At 38.9% G+C, this 19188-nt stretch overlaps 1 protein-coding gene across 2 annotated transcripts in view; it reads right to left on the reverse strand.

Moving 5' to 3' along the window:
• The window catches only part of LOC126353939 (intraflagellar transport protein 122 homolog), a 247092-nt gene that overhangs the window by 54588 nt on the left and 173316 nt on the right, over positions 1 to 19188 (reverse strand). For both annotated transcript variants that reach the window (XR_007565246.1, XM_050003221.1), the window contains exons 20-22: positions 17805 to 17913; positions 4645 to 4813; positions 4365 to 4567 (exon numbers count right to left, since the gene is read on the reverse strand). Coding sequence is in view for 1 of the 2 variants with exons in the window: in XM_050003221.1 (XP_049859178.1) it covers positions 4365 to 4567; positions 4645 to 4813; positions 17805 to 17913 (481 nt within the window). In the remaining variant the exon portion in view is untranslated. The remainder of the gene's footprint in view (positions 1 to 4364; positions 4568 to 4644; positions 4814 to 17804; positions 17914 to 19188) is intronic.

The raw sequence follows: 19188 nt of genomic DNA on the forward strand, positions 1-19188 counted from the left end.
CTGCTTAGCCATAACAGGCAGAATTAGCAACACAAATACTGCTGGGATGGAAACAATGCTGGACATGCCTCCATTACACCTTTGGGTCAAGATGGACGCAGCAGCTGGTGCATACAGACTCAAACCTGGTAAAAACTGGATCTCATTGGGATATCCAGAATCACACACTAAAATAGTGAGTGAGGTAAGTATAGGAATGGTTGGAGAAATGCCAGCCGACTACATAATAAACACCCAACTGCTTCAACAAGCCTTAAAATATAATAATTGGAAGCACGGAGCAGTGGGAAAAAACAGTTTGACACTGTACGGGTGACATTGTCTGGTTCACTGATGGGTTAAAATCAGACCAAGGTGCTGGGGCCGGGGTGTATGGGTTTCAGTCTAGACTGGAGGGCATCATCTCTCTAGAAAAACTGGCCTCGGTATTCCAAGCCATACTCACTGCAATCAAGGTGTGTGTGGAGGAGAATGTGCATAGGTGATACAAGGACCATAGCATCTACATCTATTCTGATAGCTGGGAAGCCCTGAAATCATTGGCAGCTCCTGCAAAAAGGTCTAAGATTGTTGCAGAATGTCACAGGGTTCTGGTGGAGCTAGGGGGAAGCAATAGGGTACGCCTAGTGTGGGACCCTGGCCACTCGGGGATTAGTGGCAATGAACAAGCCGGCAGATTGGACAGGATGGGGGCAAAGACTCCATTCACTAGACCGGAACCTGCCCTGACAATCACCAACATTGTGCCCAAACTAGAACTATGGCTCAGAAGACAGCATGTAGAATACTGGACCAATATCTAGAAACTAAAACATTGCAAGGCAGGATGCCAAAGCCTGTTTTAAAAGAAGCTTTGTAATCCCGGGCTTGAATAGGAAAGAAATTAAACTCATGGTTGCACTGATGACCAGCCATGGGAATTTCAAAAAACACCTACATATAATGGACATAATGGAAGAAGACCCTAGGATCTGTGATGAGAGTGAAGAAACTGCATCATACCTAATCTTCAAATGCACTGTACTGGAGAGCAAGAGAGACAGAATTTTCAGGACAACTAGATCTGAAGGAACTGTGTCTAACAAAGAACTGGTAAAGGGGCTCCTTACACTATTCAAGGGCATCAGTTGGCTTTTCTAGATATACAGGGAGCAATACTGCACAATAAACTCGGTTTCAGTGTGGGCAGTGGCGGGTTGGACCAAAGCTGTTTTAGCTTTCCTGCTAAAATCAAATAAAAAAATCAAGATTAAAATCTTGGATTTTCCATTGTTTGATAAGTATTTCAAATACTCTGAGAATCTATAATAATGCGAACAGGTAGCAACTCACCATAAAGATGATTTCTGAGATGCGGACAGTCACATAGAAAAGACAGTCATGCTCTCACAACTAAATTTTCCGACACAGCTTTTGGCAGAAAACAAGAATTTGCACACATTCACACAATCATTCAGATACAATTCATGCACACATGACTGCAGTCTCTGGCCGCTGCGTCTACAGTCTCTGAGAATCAGATCCAAACAAACCACTCCTCATGCCTCCCTGACTCTCGTCAGCAGCTACTAGGCTAGCGATGAGAAGTGCTGACTGCAAGCTGAGGGAAGTTGTAGGAAGGGGAGGAGCAGTAGTAATGAGGGGAGTAGGGAACAGTGAACATACTCAGATGCACCCAGCCAGCTACAGTACATTGACACCTCACTGAACAAACCATTTCGTCTACTGAGACAAAAACAAGATTTTTCCGGTGTCCCCCCCCCCCCCCCCCCCCAACTTTCACTGACATGTTTGAAATTTCCTGATTTCCAGAACCTGTGGCAACCCTGTAAATGTATTAACAGTTATGGTTTTTAAATAATAAACAGTTTACTTACTTTTTCTGTCTGCCTCATATTCACTTGACTGCCCTTTATACTTGTGAAAGTTTTGTTGCCCAATTTTTTTGAAGAAAATCATTGAAAACAATAGACCATCTACACTCACCAATTTTCATCCTATTGTTGTATAAACCAATACGTAGTATCTGAGATCACAATGAATCAGTATGCCAATCTATAAATACTGCCCCCCCCCCCCCCTCCCAAAATTCTTAGTCTGAGTTTCACATTCATTATGATAACATCTTGTACTAACATGTGTTTTACTTTGTGTGAGTTTGCACCTGGAAAGGAACCTGTTGACATCTCTATGTTGCTTTGTGCGATGAATTAGCAGTGAGTCAGTGCTTAATAAACCTGCAGTCAACATTTCCAAGATAGTTCATGCTCACTCAGTTCTTGTTCTGGAATGAATTGTATAACAGTACGTACACCATATTCATACAATTAATATCTATGTATGTAAGCAATACAGCTAGACAATCTACACAATCATTAGTTAAAACTTCTGGGCTGAGAGGCTGTGGTCGATCTATAAAACTTCTTCATGTTTCAGTTTTACAGATCAACCATGGTCTCTCACCCCTTAAGTTTTAACTAATGAAAACACTGGCTGTAAAAGTCTACACATTAGAATCTACACAATAATACCATGCAATAGTTCATCTGATTTCTTTGTGACAGTATGTGCATAAACTATTGATGGGTTGTATTTTTTCCAGACTATGTTTTGAATAAACTAATTTGCTCACTGTTCTTAATTACTGGACTTCGGTTAGTGGACAACCAATCAGATTGTGTTAAAAGTGAGCTATGTGAACTGTAGAGCAGTTCTCTTTGTACACGAAGTTAGTAATGACAACAGCAAGGAACTAGTTATATGAGCTACAACTGAATGTGATGTTTGTTTCTGATGTCAAGATACAAGGGCATTGTACATGGCTGGTTAATAACATTGTTTTGGATAAAAACTGATGGAGCAGATTTTACAACAGTCACTGTTAGAGACTGGTCCTCACTTGCTGGTATGCCGAAGGAAAATAAATGGGTGTAATAGCTGTGGCGCTGTAGTTGTTGTGTTGAACATAGTTACAATATCCAAACTTTTATTTTATTTTTATTTATTTTGTACAACCATGGAAGAAGATACGACAACCAAGTAAGTCTACTTACACGTAGTGCCTTTCCCTGTGAGGACTAGTCCCATCTTTGCACTGGTAGCAATTACTTAAGAGTGAGAAATTTAAAAATCAGTGATTGTGAACAATTTATGAGAGGACTGCACTGAGAACGAGATGTGTGACAAAAACTGTCATAAACTATTGCTGGTAGAGGCAGAAAAAAGTTGTGAGCAAATGATTGTGAAGGTATTGAACTATAAACTGTGACTTGGTAAGTGAACTGACAAAATAAAATTACATTCAGCAGTGTTCAAATGCCTAGCAGACAAAACACCCTGGATAAGGCACCAAATGGCAGGACAACTAATGACAAATTAGAAAGGGGCCACTATCTTTGAAACAGGATTATTCAATATGAGAAGAAAGAAGATTGACATAATCTTCAAGGCATTTCAGCTAATGAAACGATCTGCTGGATACCAACATACAGAGTTAGTGGTCCAGCCGAATAGATTGGACTCAGCAGCAGCAGCAGCCAACTTGAAAGAAAACTGAATGTGTTTCTGTTTCTAAGTGTTGCTCACTATCTTTTCAAATCAAGTGACAAAACAGTGAAGGACAGTGTGCTCAATGTAGACTGACAGGAGGTAGAAATCAGTGGAGAAAAAGTACTATTTAAAGTTGAACCTTGTGAAGACAGTAGATTTAAATCCAAAATAGATACAGCCTCTTCTGACAGAGTAACTGACAATCAAATAATTGGTGAAATGTCAAGAGCTTCATCTACTGAATGCTGTAATAAGAACAGTAATGAAAGTGCAGAAAGCAACACACAAATATGGTGCAAAAGTAAAGTTGTACAGGAAACAAGAGAAAGGCGGATTTAGTGGTAGTATTAACAACAGTTTAATTACAAAAATGGAAAACAAGTTTTGCATTTTGCATTAAGATGAGTGAGAACATGTGTAGCAAAAGTGGCATTAGTGGTTCAAAGGTGAAAATGAAAAATCACATTAAAAAGGAATTTAAGAGTGAAATTACAAACTTAAAATCAGATTTGGGTAAAGGTATCAAAGATTCAGATCACAAAATGCCTTGTTTGTTTATTAAACAGGTTAGAAAAAGGTAGAGAGAATCTGGAATCAAAATTAAAATGTTTTTGCGCTACCAGTTTATCAAGGAAAACAAAATTGAAAACCATTATAATAAACAGATGGAAGTAGTTGTGAAACCTTTTCAAGATTACACAAATCTCACAACCAGAAGCAAAAAGAAGTTCTTTTTTTTCAGGTAAATTTCTCGAATAATAGCCCTCTCCAAGTGTTGGACTGCTACCAGCTATACTTCCACACTGCAGAATTACCTCAAAGTTCATGAGATTTGCAGTGAACAGATCTGTTACACTGGTAGAAGAGTCATCAAACTGTAATGTTTGGTAGTGATCACTTCCTCCTTGCTTCCACCCATCACTTGTAGTACTTGATGGATTTCCAGCTTCTATCAATTGGACAGCTTCTTCATCAGTGATTCCATCCTCTAGTTGAAATTCCACAAGTGGTAAGACTTCTGCACAAATTGTAAAACACAATTAGCATGAATATTCCTGTCTAAATGTATAGCAGCACATTTTCTGATATGCTTACCAAAGGAAACATATGAATGCACAAATGGTTGCCTACATTGTGTACAACAATTTCCAGATGTGTTCATCAGTGGGTTATAAGTAGAGCAACGGTAACACATGGGGAGCAATTCTTCATTGTCATGATATGGCTTGGCTCGTATCATTATTGATGACAGATCTATGTATTCCTGTAACAGAAAATTTAAACACTATATAATGAATAAATAATGTAAATACCTATAACAATTACGAGAGAAAACTAGGGATTAATATTAATTTCTGGACTGAAGTGAAAGTGTGTGAACTGGGTAGTGCTGACTATTAGTAACTACTAATGAGAACACTTTATTCTTTATTTCCTATCAACTTCATTTGAGTCCTTTGCTGCTACATAACTTCTAAATTTATGTATTTCTGTCAAAAATCCCTATTCATCTCATTTACATACTCAATTACTGAAAGCAATTACAGAATGTGCAAGTAAAACAAAATCAAACAACTGAAAGATCAGCATGTCAATTCCAGTGTCACTTCCTGGCTGAAAGTAATGGAGATGAAACCAGAGTGCATTGTTACTAACCAATAACAATGATAAATAGAAAAAGTGGCATAAACAATTGTTCTTGAAACCTAGAAAGAAAAAGTTATCAGTGGTTAATCATACTCTCTTACTTGATGTGAAAGAGGGTTCACTTTGGAATACTAGGCAGATAGAAACACAGCAGTGACCACTGCTATACATCAAGAAATGTTCAAGAACAACCACTACCCAACCAGCAGTAGTAAGCAACATATCTCAGATTAGGTGTGTTCTTGCTGAATAATGATGTCTGTCTAACACTGTCAGTTTGTTTCTTATGGTCACGCTTTTACCAGATAGTGTTTTCTGTGAGTGCATTTTCTTTAGCCCACTGAAAAAAGGATTGGGACTAAAAGTTCTGAAATATGCAGTGCATGAGTAGCTACAATCAATACCATGAGATATCTTTTAAAACGCATCGTAGTTCGATACTAGATCTGTATCTGATTCTGTTGCATACAGATGATCTGCTGTTCAATGTTGGTCATTTAGTCTCATTTGCTGATGACACCTCAGTCCTAATTTTTTTTTAAATGTCCTAGGAAAAAAGCCAGATACTGTACAAAATATTCTATAATCTCTGGAATACTGGTTTCATCAAAATGGACTGAAACTGAATGTAATTAAGACCCAGGTAGGTGACATAGTTTTGGACTAAATCACCAGAAATGATTAGATAAAAATAGCTCACAATTTATTAGAAATTGATTGAAGTAAATCATGTGAGATTTTAAGGCCTAAATCCAAAGAAAAATTTTAAATGGAAGGTACATATATACTTCTTAGCAAATAAATAGGATAGCCTAGCTCTGGCAGTGTGTGTTTTATGTGGTGTCACTCACAAAATCACAAAGTAGTGTATCAAAGCTACTTTAAATCAATTATTAAGTATGGCATAATCTTCTGGGGACATTAAACCAAGAACATTATACTCAAGAACAGTCACTGCCAGCCTGTCAGTAGTATGCAACATGTCTCAGACTAGGTGTATTTCTGCTGAATATTGATGTCTGTCTAACACTGTCATTTGATATGACAAATTTCAGTTTTTTCCTTAGAAGAAAATCATCTGATATGTGTACACGCAACAGAGAGATTCCTTTCATCTACTGTTTAAAAGTACTAACAGTTCCTTCTCTAAACATTTATGAAATTTTGATGCTGCTCCACAGTAACCCGCATACATTTGAAAATTATTACTTCAAGCACAATTACAGTGACTGTAGTGAAGAAAATTTAAAATTTCCTACTCACACAGATCACAACTTTATGCCCAGACACATCACTACATACAAGACTAAACATTAATATTCAACTAAGAGGCAGGAACATTGCCATGCAAATACTCCAGCACAAAGTACGGTTAGCATTGCTGGCTGGCATATTGCATGTTGTTGGTTCAAATCCAGTCACCTGCATATATTTGTTATTTATTATGTACCATTTCTGAAAGGTTTTAAACTTTCTTATGTTTGCAATGTTTTTGTATTCTGGAATATACGATGTCTGAATAAACAGCAGCACTCTCTGTCCAAGAAGACAGTTCTGTTCTGTTCCACCTGTACACTGGTGTTTGTAATAGATGTGCTTTCAGTGCTAAGGGTTGTGCTTCACTGACAACCCTGCTTTTAGATTTGGATTTGCTTTGTTTACAAAATGACATTTTTTGGTGGAGACGATTGGTATTCAACATTTACATCAACTGTGGCTCCAATTAGGCAATGTAAAAGAAGTCACCTACACAGACAGGAACCAGAATACAAGCATCCATTGTTCCCGAAGTCCATATATTCAGGAGACCAACAGATTCCAAACAAGCAGCAAGTCAGTTGCACATCAGACATCCACCAGTTTTTTCCAGAGACACTTGTCAGTACCCAATGAGATGGCTGATAGGATTTGACTGAGTTGCCAAATACAACAGTCGGGATAACATGATGTTTGGCAAATGTGTACTTTTACTTCCATGGCATAACCATGCTGTGATTCAAGAACAATGGAGAGAAGCTTGATAGTCAAGACAAATTCCAGACAAACTGAAGAAAACATTTGTTGACGATCAGTAGAGATTCCACTTAGCAGAAGAAAAACTGAAGAACAGAACCCAATGTTATGAGGAAACTATGAGGGTCGACTGAAAAGTAATGCCTCCACCTTCAGAACTCTTCAATAGTTGGCAGCATTGGTATGTGACAGGTACGAAGGGTGTTTGAAAAGTCCATGCAAGGTCCGAGAGATGGCACCACCGGCACGTATCGAGGTCATATTTAGTTAGTAGCTTCTTTGGAAAGAATGCACACTAAGTTTCAGCCATATTGGTCTATTTCTTTGTGTTTGGCATTTGTGTGAATCAAGGAAATCAAGTGATTGTCAAAAAAAGGACAAAGAAGAATTCGTGTGGTGATTAAACATTACTTTATGAAAGGAAGAACACCTCAAGAGACTAAAAAGAAGCTTGGTAAACATTATGGTGACTCTGCACCTTCCATTATAACAGTTAATAAGTGATTTCAAAATTTTCGGAGTGTCCATATGGGCACAAGTGATGCTGAATGTTTTGGATGCCCTGATAAAATCCATGATATAGTGATGGATGACAGAAGAGTTAAGGTGCGTGAGATTGTTAGTGTTGTGGGCATCTTGAATGAACAGGTACATGATATTTTGCATAAACATTTGGACATGAGAAAGCTATCTGCAAGGTGGGTTCTGCGACTGCTCACGCTTGACCAAAAACGCAATCGTATGAAGTGTTGCAAGGATGGTTTGCAGGTGTTCAGGAAGAATCCGCAGGACTTTAAGCGTCGTTTCGTCACTGTGGATGAAACATGTATACATTACTATACTCCTGAGATCAAACTACAATCTAAACAATGAGTTACCACAGAAGAATCTGCACCAAAAAAGTCGAAGAGCAGTCCTTCGGCCGGAAAGGTTATGGCAATTGTCTTTTGGGATTTGCAAGCAATAATCCTCATCGACTATCTGGAAAAAGGTAAAACTATTACAGGTGCATACTATTCATTGTTATTGGACCATTTGAAAACCAAGCTGCAAGAAAAACGCTGGCAACTGGACCACAAAAAAGTCCTTTTTCCATCACTACAATGCACCAGCACACACACCTCACCAGTTGTGGTCACAAAATTAATGGAAATAGGATTCCAACTCGTTTCACATCCTCCCTATTCTCCAGACTTGGCTCCCTTGAACTACTATTTGTTCTCCAGTTTGAAGAAATGGCTGGCAGGACAAAGATTTTATTCAAACGAGGAGGTGATTGCAGCAACTAATAGCTATTTTGCAGACAAGGACAATTCCTATTATTCGGAAGGGATCAAAAAATTAGAACAGCATTGGATGAATTGTATAAGTCTAAAAGGAGACTATGATGAAAAATAAAAAAGGTTTACCCCATACACTTAAGCAGTTTTTATTTTTGCACGGACTTTTCAAACACCCCTCATACTGGGTTGTTCCATAGTCCCTTCTCTACAGCTCCAGTTGGCGGGAAGCCTTAGCATTGAATGGTTGTGTTGTTACAGTATAAAGTATGGAACCCTGCACAATTAATGTGATTAAAGCAATGCGCAGTCATTGAATTCTTGACAGGAGAAGGTGTCACTCCAAAGGAGATTCATCAGACAATGAAAGTAGTTTATGGTGATTGTGTTGATGTGAGTATTGTGCATTGCTGGGTGAATAAGTTTAAAGATGTTGAGGCGGGAACATCTGACCTGCATGACAAACAAAGAGTTGGACAGCAACCACCGAGTTTCACATGCAAAATGTTGACAGATTGATTCAGGACGATCGTTGTATCACTCGGAGAAAAAATTCCAAGCACAATCGGCTTTTCACAAGAATGTGTGGGTTACATTATTGCTTTTCTTGGCTATTAGAAGATCTGTGCACAATGGGTACCCCGGATGATGACTCCTGAAATGAAAGCGCACAGACTTGAAATTTGCCAGGAACTCCTCTCGTGTTACAAGGACGAAGATGCACAGTACTCACATCAACACAATCACATTAAACTACTTTCATTCACCGATGAATATCTTTTGGGGCAACAACCTTCTCCTGTCAAGAATTCAATTACCGCAGGTTGCTTAAATCGCATTTACCGACCATCTGCGCAGGAGTTCATAAAAGGTGGAGGCATTACTTTTCAGCCAACCCTTGTGTACAGTTTTATATACAGGTGTTTTGGCCCTATGCCACATTAAAAGCACTCCGTCTTCAGGCCACAAGTGGCCCATTGGGACCATCCGACCGCTGTGTCATCCTTGGCTAAGGATACGGATAGGAAGGACATGTGGTCAGCACACCGCTCTCCCAGTCCTTATGATGGTTTTCTTTGACTGGAGCCGCTACTATTCAGTCAAGTAGCTCCTCAATTGGCACCACGAAGGAAAGTGCACCCGTTGCCCATGCCAAATTATGAATATGAATATTATGGAAGCAGACAAACACACACACTTGATGAAAGGAGTAACAGAAGAATGTGTATCAACCTCTTCTGGTAAAGGATTTCAAAACAACAGAGGAATTCATCAAGTGGTGCCAGAGTATTGAGGAAATGCAACACAAAAAGATTTGGGTGAAAGAAATGTAACTAACTCCTAAATGTGGTCCCTATGGCAGTTGTATAAGCCTATCATGACCCGCCTCTCTCATAAAACAGGTAAGTAAGAGAAGAGATACAGCAGTTTATGACAGCTTGAAATGTCAGCCCGAGTACATAAGTTATAGCAGCCATGAATGTTAACCCCATATGTCAGGTGGTAATATAGAATGTTAGGAAATGATGTATCAATCTTTAGCATCAATCTCTGACATAAGTCGAATGTGCCAGGAAAAATGGACTTGACAGACTTGATCTCATGCCACAGCCATCAAATGGCAATCCAGCATTTAACTAATGTAGGTACAACCAACTCAACTGAAAAGTATAATATCCCACAGAACAACAGTCATTTGGAGAACAGAGAACACTGTGGACATCCTGGACATAGGCACTACTGCAGAGTAAGAAAATGAGTCTTCAAAGACTATTACACTGCAAGATATCAATCAGCACAACAGTCTTATTCACGCCAGTCAACTGCAGATGATTATAGTTGACCTGAGGGATGCAACCCATTGCTTTATCCTGAACAGGGTCACGTACCAACATGTTGTAGCTGTTCTACGTCACTGTACAGAAGCACCATTCACTAGCCTGGCTGCTGAACTCAGGAAAACTGAGCGAGAAGAATCTATGAGGATGATACCCCTAACAGATGTAACTCCTTCATGGACAACAGTTACTAAGATGTCAAGAAATCTCACTGACATTGTAACTGACGGACAACTGGTTGAGACACCAGTTAATACAGGGCCTTATTTCCCTGGGAACTAGTGGTGCAAGAATAACCATCAATGACAGAAGATAGTAATTTGAATATGTCATTTTAACAGAATGTAGTCCTAAGGTCAAAGAGGACTTCTTGCAAGCTTCACAAGTAGCCATAGCCAGTGGGAGATCAGAGCTCCAGAGAGACAAACATATTCAAACAAGCATGCATAACAATGATTTCTCTGAGCAGTTTATTGTTGTTGAAGACATTGTTATCCCGCCATCATCAAGATGAGTTCCAGTCATCAGTCTAGATGCTAAGTTAAATGTGAAGCTTTTGTCAATTGGAAAAAGCTTTTCAAGCTTACAAAGTAAATCTACATACCAGCGACAACCATAAGCACTGCAAGTGGTCAAGCAGAATCACCATCACAAGCAGCCACAGCTCATTCCTAAATGTATGTGCATAGGAACAGCCACACCAGTCTAGTACGGGTAGCTCAGTGCCACTGACGAAGAATTACGCTCAGATACTACTACAGACAACACAGTGAAGGAAAATGTTATCGAACTACCAATATGATCTGACCTGACTGAGGAACAATGTCTGTCTCTGCCTTTTTGGTTTAATTTTAAGACATTTTCAGGACACTCTGAGCAGCCCCTGGTAATCATAAAACACCATACAGAGTGTATATGCAGACAAAGAAAAAAATTCCAGACTTTTCCTGGATAAAAATACACTTTTTCCCTTGTAATAATTCACACTTTGCTGAATGAAAATATCCATCAGATCTGTAAAAATTACCACTTTCTTGAGTGGTAAAGCTTTTATATACCACTTCCCAGCACTTTAGGAAACGAAACTCAGCAAAAAATAGCACATTTTGCAAAGATCTCTGATGTGCAGCAACATGTAAGCTGCATATTTTCGTAATTATGGAAGTATAAATATGAATTCCACCAAACATAGCACGTTAATTTCTGAAGCACTTAGTTCCAGACTGCAATGTGGTTTTGTCAGCCAGTCATAGCTCACATCATGTTACCTCAACAGCAAATACGAGGGTCGGTCAAAAAGTAATGCCTCTCATTTTTTTTCTACTTAAAGAAATTAAGTTAAGTGAAAAATTTGAATTTGGCGCCATTCCTCAAACCTTCTTCTGCAATCCACTGCAGTAGTAACTTTCTGCGTCAACAGGTGGCAGCACAGCAGAAGTTTCTAAGATGGCCGACATCGATGTTCGTTTGAGACAGCGTTGTGTGATTGAATTCTTGAATGCAGAAGGTGAAACGCCCATACGCATTCATGAAAGACTGAAGAAGGTGTATGGTGTTGTGACAGTTGATGTCAGCACTGTTAGACGATGGGTTCGTCGTTGTAAGGAAGCTGAAGGGCAAACACCGTTGACTGACGAAAAGCGGAGCGGCAGGCCGGTGAGTGCAGTGACTCCACACAACATTCAGCAAGTTGATGACATCATTCGTGGTGACCGTCGGGTGACTGCAGATGAAGTGTGTCGCATTATTTCTCTTAGTAAAGGCAGTGTGATCACGATTATCAAACAATTGGGGTACTCAAAAGTTTGTGCACGGTGGGTTACAAGAATGTTAACCGATCAGAATAAAGAGGCAAGGAAAACAATAGCCTCCCAACACTTGCAGCGCTTCCGTTTGGAGGGAGATGAGTTTCTGAAAAAAATTGTGACCGGGGACGAAACATGGGTGCATTTTTTTGAACCCGAATCAAAGAGGCAGTCAATGGAGTGGCGTCACACAAGCTCGCCGAGGAAGAAAAAATTCAAAACTGTGCGATCGGCAGGGAAAGTTATGGCAACAGTTTTCTGGGATACAGAGGGTGTGATTCTGGTTGATTTTTTGGAGCAGGGATGCACAATAAATTCTGTTCAATACGTCACAACCCTCAAAAAACTTAAAGCACGTCTTCAGCGAGTTCGCCCAACAAAATCAATGGCAGATGTTCTTCTTTTGCATGACAATGCAAGACCACACACCAGTCGTCACACCTCTGACGAGATTGTCAAAATTGGATGGGAAGTTTTGCCTCATCCCCCATACAGCCCTGACTTGGCACCATCAGACTTCCATCTGTTCGGGCCACTAAAAGAAGCTCATCGTGGGATTCATTTTGAAGATGAGGAGGCCGTCAAAACATCTGTGCGTCAATGGCTTAGGAAGCAGAGCTGTGATTTTTACCGTGCTGGGATACATGCCCTTGTTCAAAGATGGACCAAAACTGTAGAGATGGGCGGAGATTACATTGAAAAATGACAAAATGATCCTCAATGTTGTGGTTTTCAACCTATGTAATTGCATTTAAATTTCCTGACAATTAAACGTAGAAAAAAAATAGGAGGCATTACTTTTTGACTGACCCTCGTAAAAGCAGATATTCAGAACATAGCACAGTTATGTAGTCAGCCAACAGCTACATCACTGTTATGTAGAGTGGATACACAAACAGGAAAAGATTATGGTTTAAATTAATATACATGCAATATAGATACAAGAAAAGCTAAGCTTTCACATATAATATTGTGTTTTTTAAGATATATCAAAGACAAACATGCCAGTAAAATTTTCAATGATGACATAAATTTCTTGTCTTCTGGCCACAAAATTATCTAAGTGGCTGGTCCTCAAAGTGTTAAGTTTTGAATGAGAGTCAATCAGTCTGTGATTTAATAAATTCATCACACATTCTCACATGTCATATAATTCATCTTGTGTAAAATGAAATTTACTTTGAAAGTAACGCTTCTCAAACCATCATTTGGAATATTTTCCAGCGACCTGTTAGAAATTTAAATTTTTGTGATGTAACGCTCATCAAAAACAGTTGTTATGAAGTACTGCATAGTCTTCATCCTGAAGCCTTTGACACACTTTGCTGTCGGCAAACACTTTCGTGCACACTGTGCTTTGTTGTAAGTTTTACATTTGTGTTTCTTTTTCGTAGTTTTATTGCCACAGTATTATTCTACGGTAGTGGGCTAAAGTAAAAGTCTTTGTTAGAGTATCAGTTATTACCAAATTATAAAAATTTAACTCAAAAGTAAGACAATGAAAAATCCCTGAAATTCTAAAAAATTCCCGGATTTTTCTCAGTTTTCTCCCAGATGAAAAAATTTCCAGGTTTTTTTCTAGATTTCCTGGTTGTCCTGGGGCGTGTACACACTGACCGTACTAAACTTGGGATTATCCATCAGATAGACAACATTCATGTAACGAGTCGCAGGTTGAACATGTAATTCGGGAAGGAAGTGAAGTGCTGCAAGGCAGCATCACTGAACCTTCAGAATGTTCTTGGTCCTCTCCTGTGGCCCTTGTGAAGAGAGATGGCACATAATGTTTCTGCATTGGCTACTGATGACTGAACACACTTATGAAAAAAGCTGTCTACCCGTTGTGGACACTGAAGGCACCCAAGACTGCTTCGAAGAAGCAAGGTATTTCTCAATGGTGGACATGCAGATAGGCTTCTGGCAAATCAAAGCTGGTGAGGCTGGCCAGGAAAGGGCTTTTTAACACCCAACAACCTCTATGAGTTCAAGATTATGCTGGTTGACCATGTAGCACTCCAGCCAGCTTCTTGCATATGGTGTACAATGTGCTCCAAAACCTTAAATGGGTGGTGTATCTATGGCATTGTTATTTTTTGAAAACAACTGAAAAATGTCTAAGCATGACAATTGTATTGAAATGTGTTCTAACTGCAGGACTCCACCTGAATACAAAAATGTATCTTTCCATTAGCCAAGAAATTAAAACCTTGGGGCACTTAATTAATGGTGATGGAGTCCATCCGGAACCAGAGAAAATAAGAACAGTCACAAATTTTCCAACTCCTTGGTACACGGTGAGAACTTTTCTCAAATGTGCTTGTATTACTGATGATCCACACAGGACTTGTGTACCAAGACATGTTGCTTGCAAGAACTACTGCGGGAAGATGCAAAGTTTTCATAGAATGAGGTGCAAGAAAGAGTGTCCCTTGTCCTTAAGCTTTGTAATTGTCTTACATAGCTTTGTATGATGAGAATGCCAACACAGAACTTCACATCAACACTAGCACTTATTGCATAAGTGCTGCTGTAATGCAAATTTAGGAAGGTGCAGAAAAGGTGACAGCTTATGCTTCCAGAGTACTCTTCAAGTCTAATATGAACTACTCTACAACTGAAAAAGATTGCCTTTCAGTTGTCTGGGCCATCAACAAGTTCCAACTATATTTATTAGGCAAATCATTCACACCTGTGATGGACTACCAATCTCTATGCTGCCTACCTAGTCTGAAGGAACCATAGGATTGATGAACGAGATAGGCACAGAGTGCAACATCTTAGTGATATACAAAAGCAGATGTAAACACAAGGATGATAACTGCCTTTCAAGAAATTCTTTGGTAAAACACAGCAATGTGGGTGAAATCTCAGTTGTCACTGCATTAAATGACACTTCTTCTGACCAAGCAGTGCTGAAAACAATAAAATCCTTGAGGAAAGAGGAACTGATGAAAGGAGTATTCCATTCAATAAGTGGAACACTGTGTAGGAGGGGTTATGATCCAATGGAATAGAAATGGTTGCTCATCATTCCAGATCATCTACAGCCAGCTATCCTACAGTATTTCCCTGATGCTACAACATCTGGTCACTAGGGATTCATGAAAATTCTAGACAGAATCACAAACAAATATCACTAATCATGTCTCTATTGATCCATTAGACACTGCCAAGACTACCAGCAACAGAAGCACATGTCAGAATTACCTTGGGGCATATGATACTAATTTCATCTGCAACAGCACTGTTCCACCACATCGAAGTTGACCTCTTTGGAAGGTTCCAGAAATCAAATCAACAAATGACTGATGAATAATAGTCACTCCACAGTCATCAAAGGCGTGCCAGCTACCAAAGCTCCAGAAATTGCAAGGTTTCTTGTAAAATCGTCATTCTGAGGCATGGAGCATCTTGGATTGTGAAAAAGTTTCCCAGTTGAGACTAGTATCAGTGGTTATTTCATGTTGCGACAAGACCCACAGGGTGACAACTGCCTACCACCCACAGAACATTGGCCTCACAGAACACTTTATTAAGGTGTTGCCAGATATGCTCTCGATATACACCGACATCGAATGGAAAGACTGGGACTGGTATACAATAATGTCTGCCAGTCACATTTAACACAGAGAAGCAAGACACTGCAGGATTCACACTGTTCTTTCTGTTCCACAATTGTGAGGCTGAAATAATGGATACACTGTTTCTCTTACAACCAGATAATATTCAGGATGACAATGAAACACCTCATTAACGGGACTAAAGAAGCAATAGAGCTGGCTTGCATACGGTCCCTGGATGCCGAGGAAAATGACAGCAAGTGTTTTAATGCCAAACACTAGTCAGTGAAATACAGCCTGGAACACTTGGTACGGATTTTTACACCTTTGTTGAAAGTCAGAGAATGTTACTAAAGTGCCATTTTGGGTTGTACTGTATCCTTTGTCTCTTGCCGGCTGTCACACAAAACTGAGGATTGTGACCTTCATCAAGAAGGCAAAAGAGCAGGGATGTTGTCCATTCTTCCACATGAAAACCAGTATAGTCCAGAGCTATTGATCAATGTGGAGTCTTCTCATTCCAGGAAACTGAAGGCCCACTTCATGAACACAAGTTTTGACAAGAAGGGCTAGCTTCAATGCTCTTCATAGTGAAGAGATGTGACAATATGACTGAAAGGATACTCCAGTGCTGCTGTATGAAGGACCTCTGACAAGATCTAGAGCCAGGATGCTGTAGTTTGTGACAATGATAATTTCTGAAACAACAGGTCACTCTTTCAGAAGAAGAGGGAGCAATGTTGTGAGCTATGCTGCATGTAGATGGAGTAGCGTTTAGCATCACTGTCTCGCATGCAGCAGATCACCAATTCAAACCCAATCACCAAAAATATTTGTTTTAGTATTTACCATTTGTGGAAAGTTCTTGATATTTCACACGTTTGTCTATTCTGGAATATATATGTTTGTATAAACAGCAGCACTCTCCATCTAGGGAGAGGGGGGGAGGGGGGCTGTACTGTTTTACCCGTCTGTTGGTGTCCACAATAAACATTGACACAATGGTTGTACAACCTTTTAGTTGATAAGTGCTACTATCCCACATTGGAGCTTATGGAGAGAGGAAAAAGAAAAAAAGATAAAGATAAAGAAGAAGAACAACACCAACACTTATCTGTGCATTTAACTATGATATTGCAGTAGTTGTACTGCAATAATCTCACAACATGTCTTTAAAACTTTTCAGTGTTAAAAAACAAAATGATATCATTTAATTCTGTTGTATTTTTAACTTGCTGCCGTGTAACAACTTAAAAACTATACACTGATGCTAATCACTTCATTCTTTTGTAGTTTTTTCATCTATTAAATTTTTTCTACAACAAGGCACTTATGATTCTTTTTTTAATTTGATATGTCTCCTGCTGAACAAAACACATGATTTGAACATTGTAAATTATATTTACATTTACACAGGAAATTCCAAGTCAGACTTGCATTACACTTCAAGGAGTTCTATGGGGATGAAACAAGATCTTATTACGTATGCATAAACAGTGAGATAAGATGTGATTAAGTTTGTGTGACACAGCAGGTCACCTGCACCTCCTTCCCAATCTTCCGCAATCTAGCACTCTTTCTTCCCTTTGGACACAATTAGTAGTTCTGAAATCTATATGCTTTCCCCCTAGTCAGCCTCGTAATTTTTTTTGTTCTGTCAACCAAAGTATTCTTTTAATAAAATTATGGAAACACAATTTGAATGTAATGCCAATGAAATGTAAAGATTCAACTTTTATTGTATAGTAAAATTATTAATTCTGAAATTAGGAGGTACATCATTACTAAGTGCAATGCCAATCTGCAATTATTTCACATATTATGTAAGCTAATAAACTTCCTAACTGGGAAATATCAGAAGGACCTATGACAGGTGGGATAAAACCTGAAGAAGAAGAACAACAACAAGAGCCAAAATGATTATAGTAATATCGGGCAGTTTTGATGAATTTTAAATGGACTATGGATGTCTCCCTGAGTTACTAAAGGCTTCTCCAAGCTCCTATGTGTCAACAGATACAGAACTTTGAAACGCAGAATAAAAATTAATTATTTCCAATTCTTCTAAAGGAATATAATAGTAATTTTTCAGTGTTAGTTACAAGCTATTACCTGGAATCTATGTGGTATTCGAAGCTGTTGGATTTTTTCCAGTACTTGCCGTGCTAACTTGTATGCCTCGAGCTGCTGGGCTTGCTTTTCAAGTGTGTACAATATAGCACTGTTCTATTGTTAAGGAAACTATTACATTAACAACAAAAATAAGTATGCTTTTACTATGTTAGAAGAGTGCACTACCATTGTGTCCAACTTAGAGCAAATCGCTAAGCAATGCGATCTATGTTACTTGCACTGTATCTGGGAAAAAAAGACAATGAATTTAAACAATGGAAAGTCTAGGATGGAATAACAACACTCCAATGTCCAGATATGTGTGTTGTGCAGTTTCTATTTCAGTAGGAGGATTTTGTCCAAAAGCTTAAATACTTTTGCAGCCGTTTCCATTGTACATGTGTGACTCAACACTCCTTCTATGTGGTTGAGTAGCAACCTGTCGTTGAGATAATGAATTTAAATGACAGAGGGAGACAATATTAACAGGTGGACAAAGGGAACAGGTGGGCAAAAGAGAATACATAAGTCTAAAAAATTAGATTGACAGGGAGTGTAAAAAGGCAAAGCACATATGGTCAGTGATGAAATGTGAAGCTGTAGATCTATGAATGACTATGAAAAAGATAGGTGCTACCTACAAGAAAATTAAACAGATATTTGAAAAGAGAGAGAGAGAGAGAGAGAGAGAGAGAGAGAGAGAGAGAGAGAGAGAGAGAGAGAGAGAAGCCCCTGTATCAATATTAAGAGCCCAGATGGCAAGCCAGCATAAAACAAAGAAGGAAGGCTGAAGGATGGAAAAAACATATACAATGACTATGTAAGAAAAACAAACAGAGATGGGAGACATGATATTGCAAGAAGAATATGAAAGAGCCTACTAAGTCAATAAAAGACTTCTGGGGTAGGTGAAACTTCCTCAGAATTATTGAGATTTTTGGGAGAGCCAGCCATAACAAAATTATTCCACTTAACGTGTATGATATATAAGATAGGCGAGACAACCTCAGACTCCACGAATAATGAGATAATTACAATTACAAAAATGGAAGGTGCTAATGCATGTGAATATTGCTGAAACAGTTTAATAAGTCACAGTTGCACAATAGAGACACAAAATATTTAAAGAAAACTGGAAAAAACAGGTAAAGCCAAAATCAAGGAAAATCAGCCCATGTTCCAAGAAATGCAGGAACTTGGGAGGCAATACTGATTCTTCAACTTCATGATGAAAATAATGAGGAAAGTCATTATTTTCATCATTCATGATGAAAATAATGACTTTCCTCTAGCAATCCCTCGTAAGGTGAAGTGCAGTGATTTATAACATGCATGAAAGACAGACAGGTCCTTGTTCTCTCTGGTTTTATGCCATGATGTCATG

The sequence above is a fragment of the Schistocerca gregaria genome, chromosome 1 (assembly GCF_023897955.1).
Source record: "Schistocerca gregaria isolate iqSchGreg1 chromosome 1, iqSchGreg1.2, whole genome shotgun sequence".
NCBI classification, from domain to species: domain Eukaryota; kingdom Metazoa; phylum Arthropoda; class Insecta; order Orthoptera; family Acrididae; genus Schistocerca; species Schistocerca gregaria.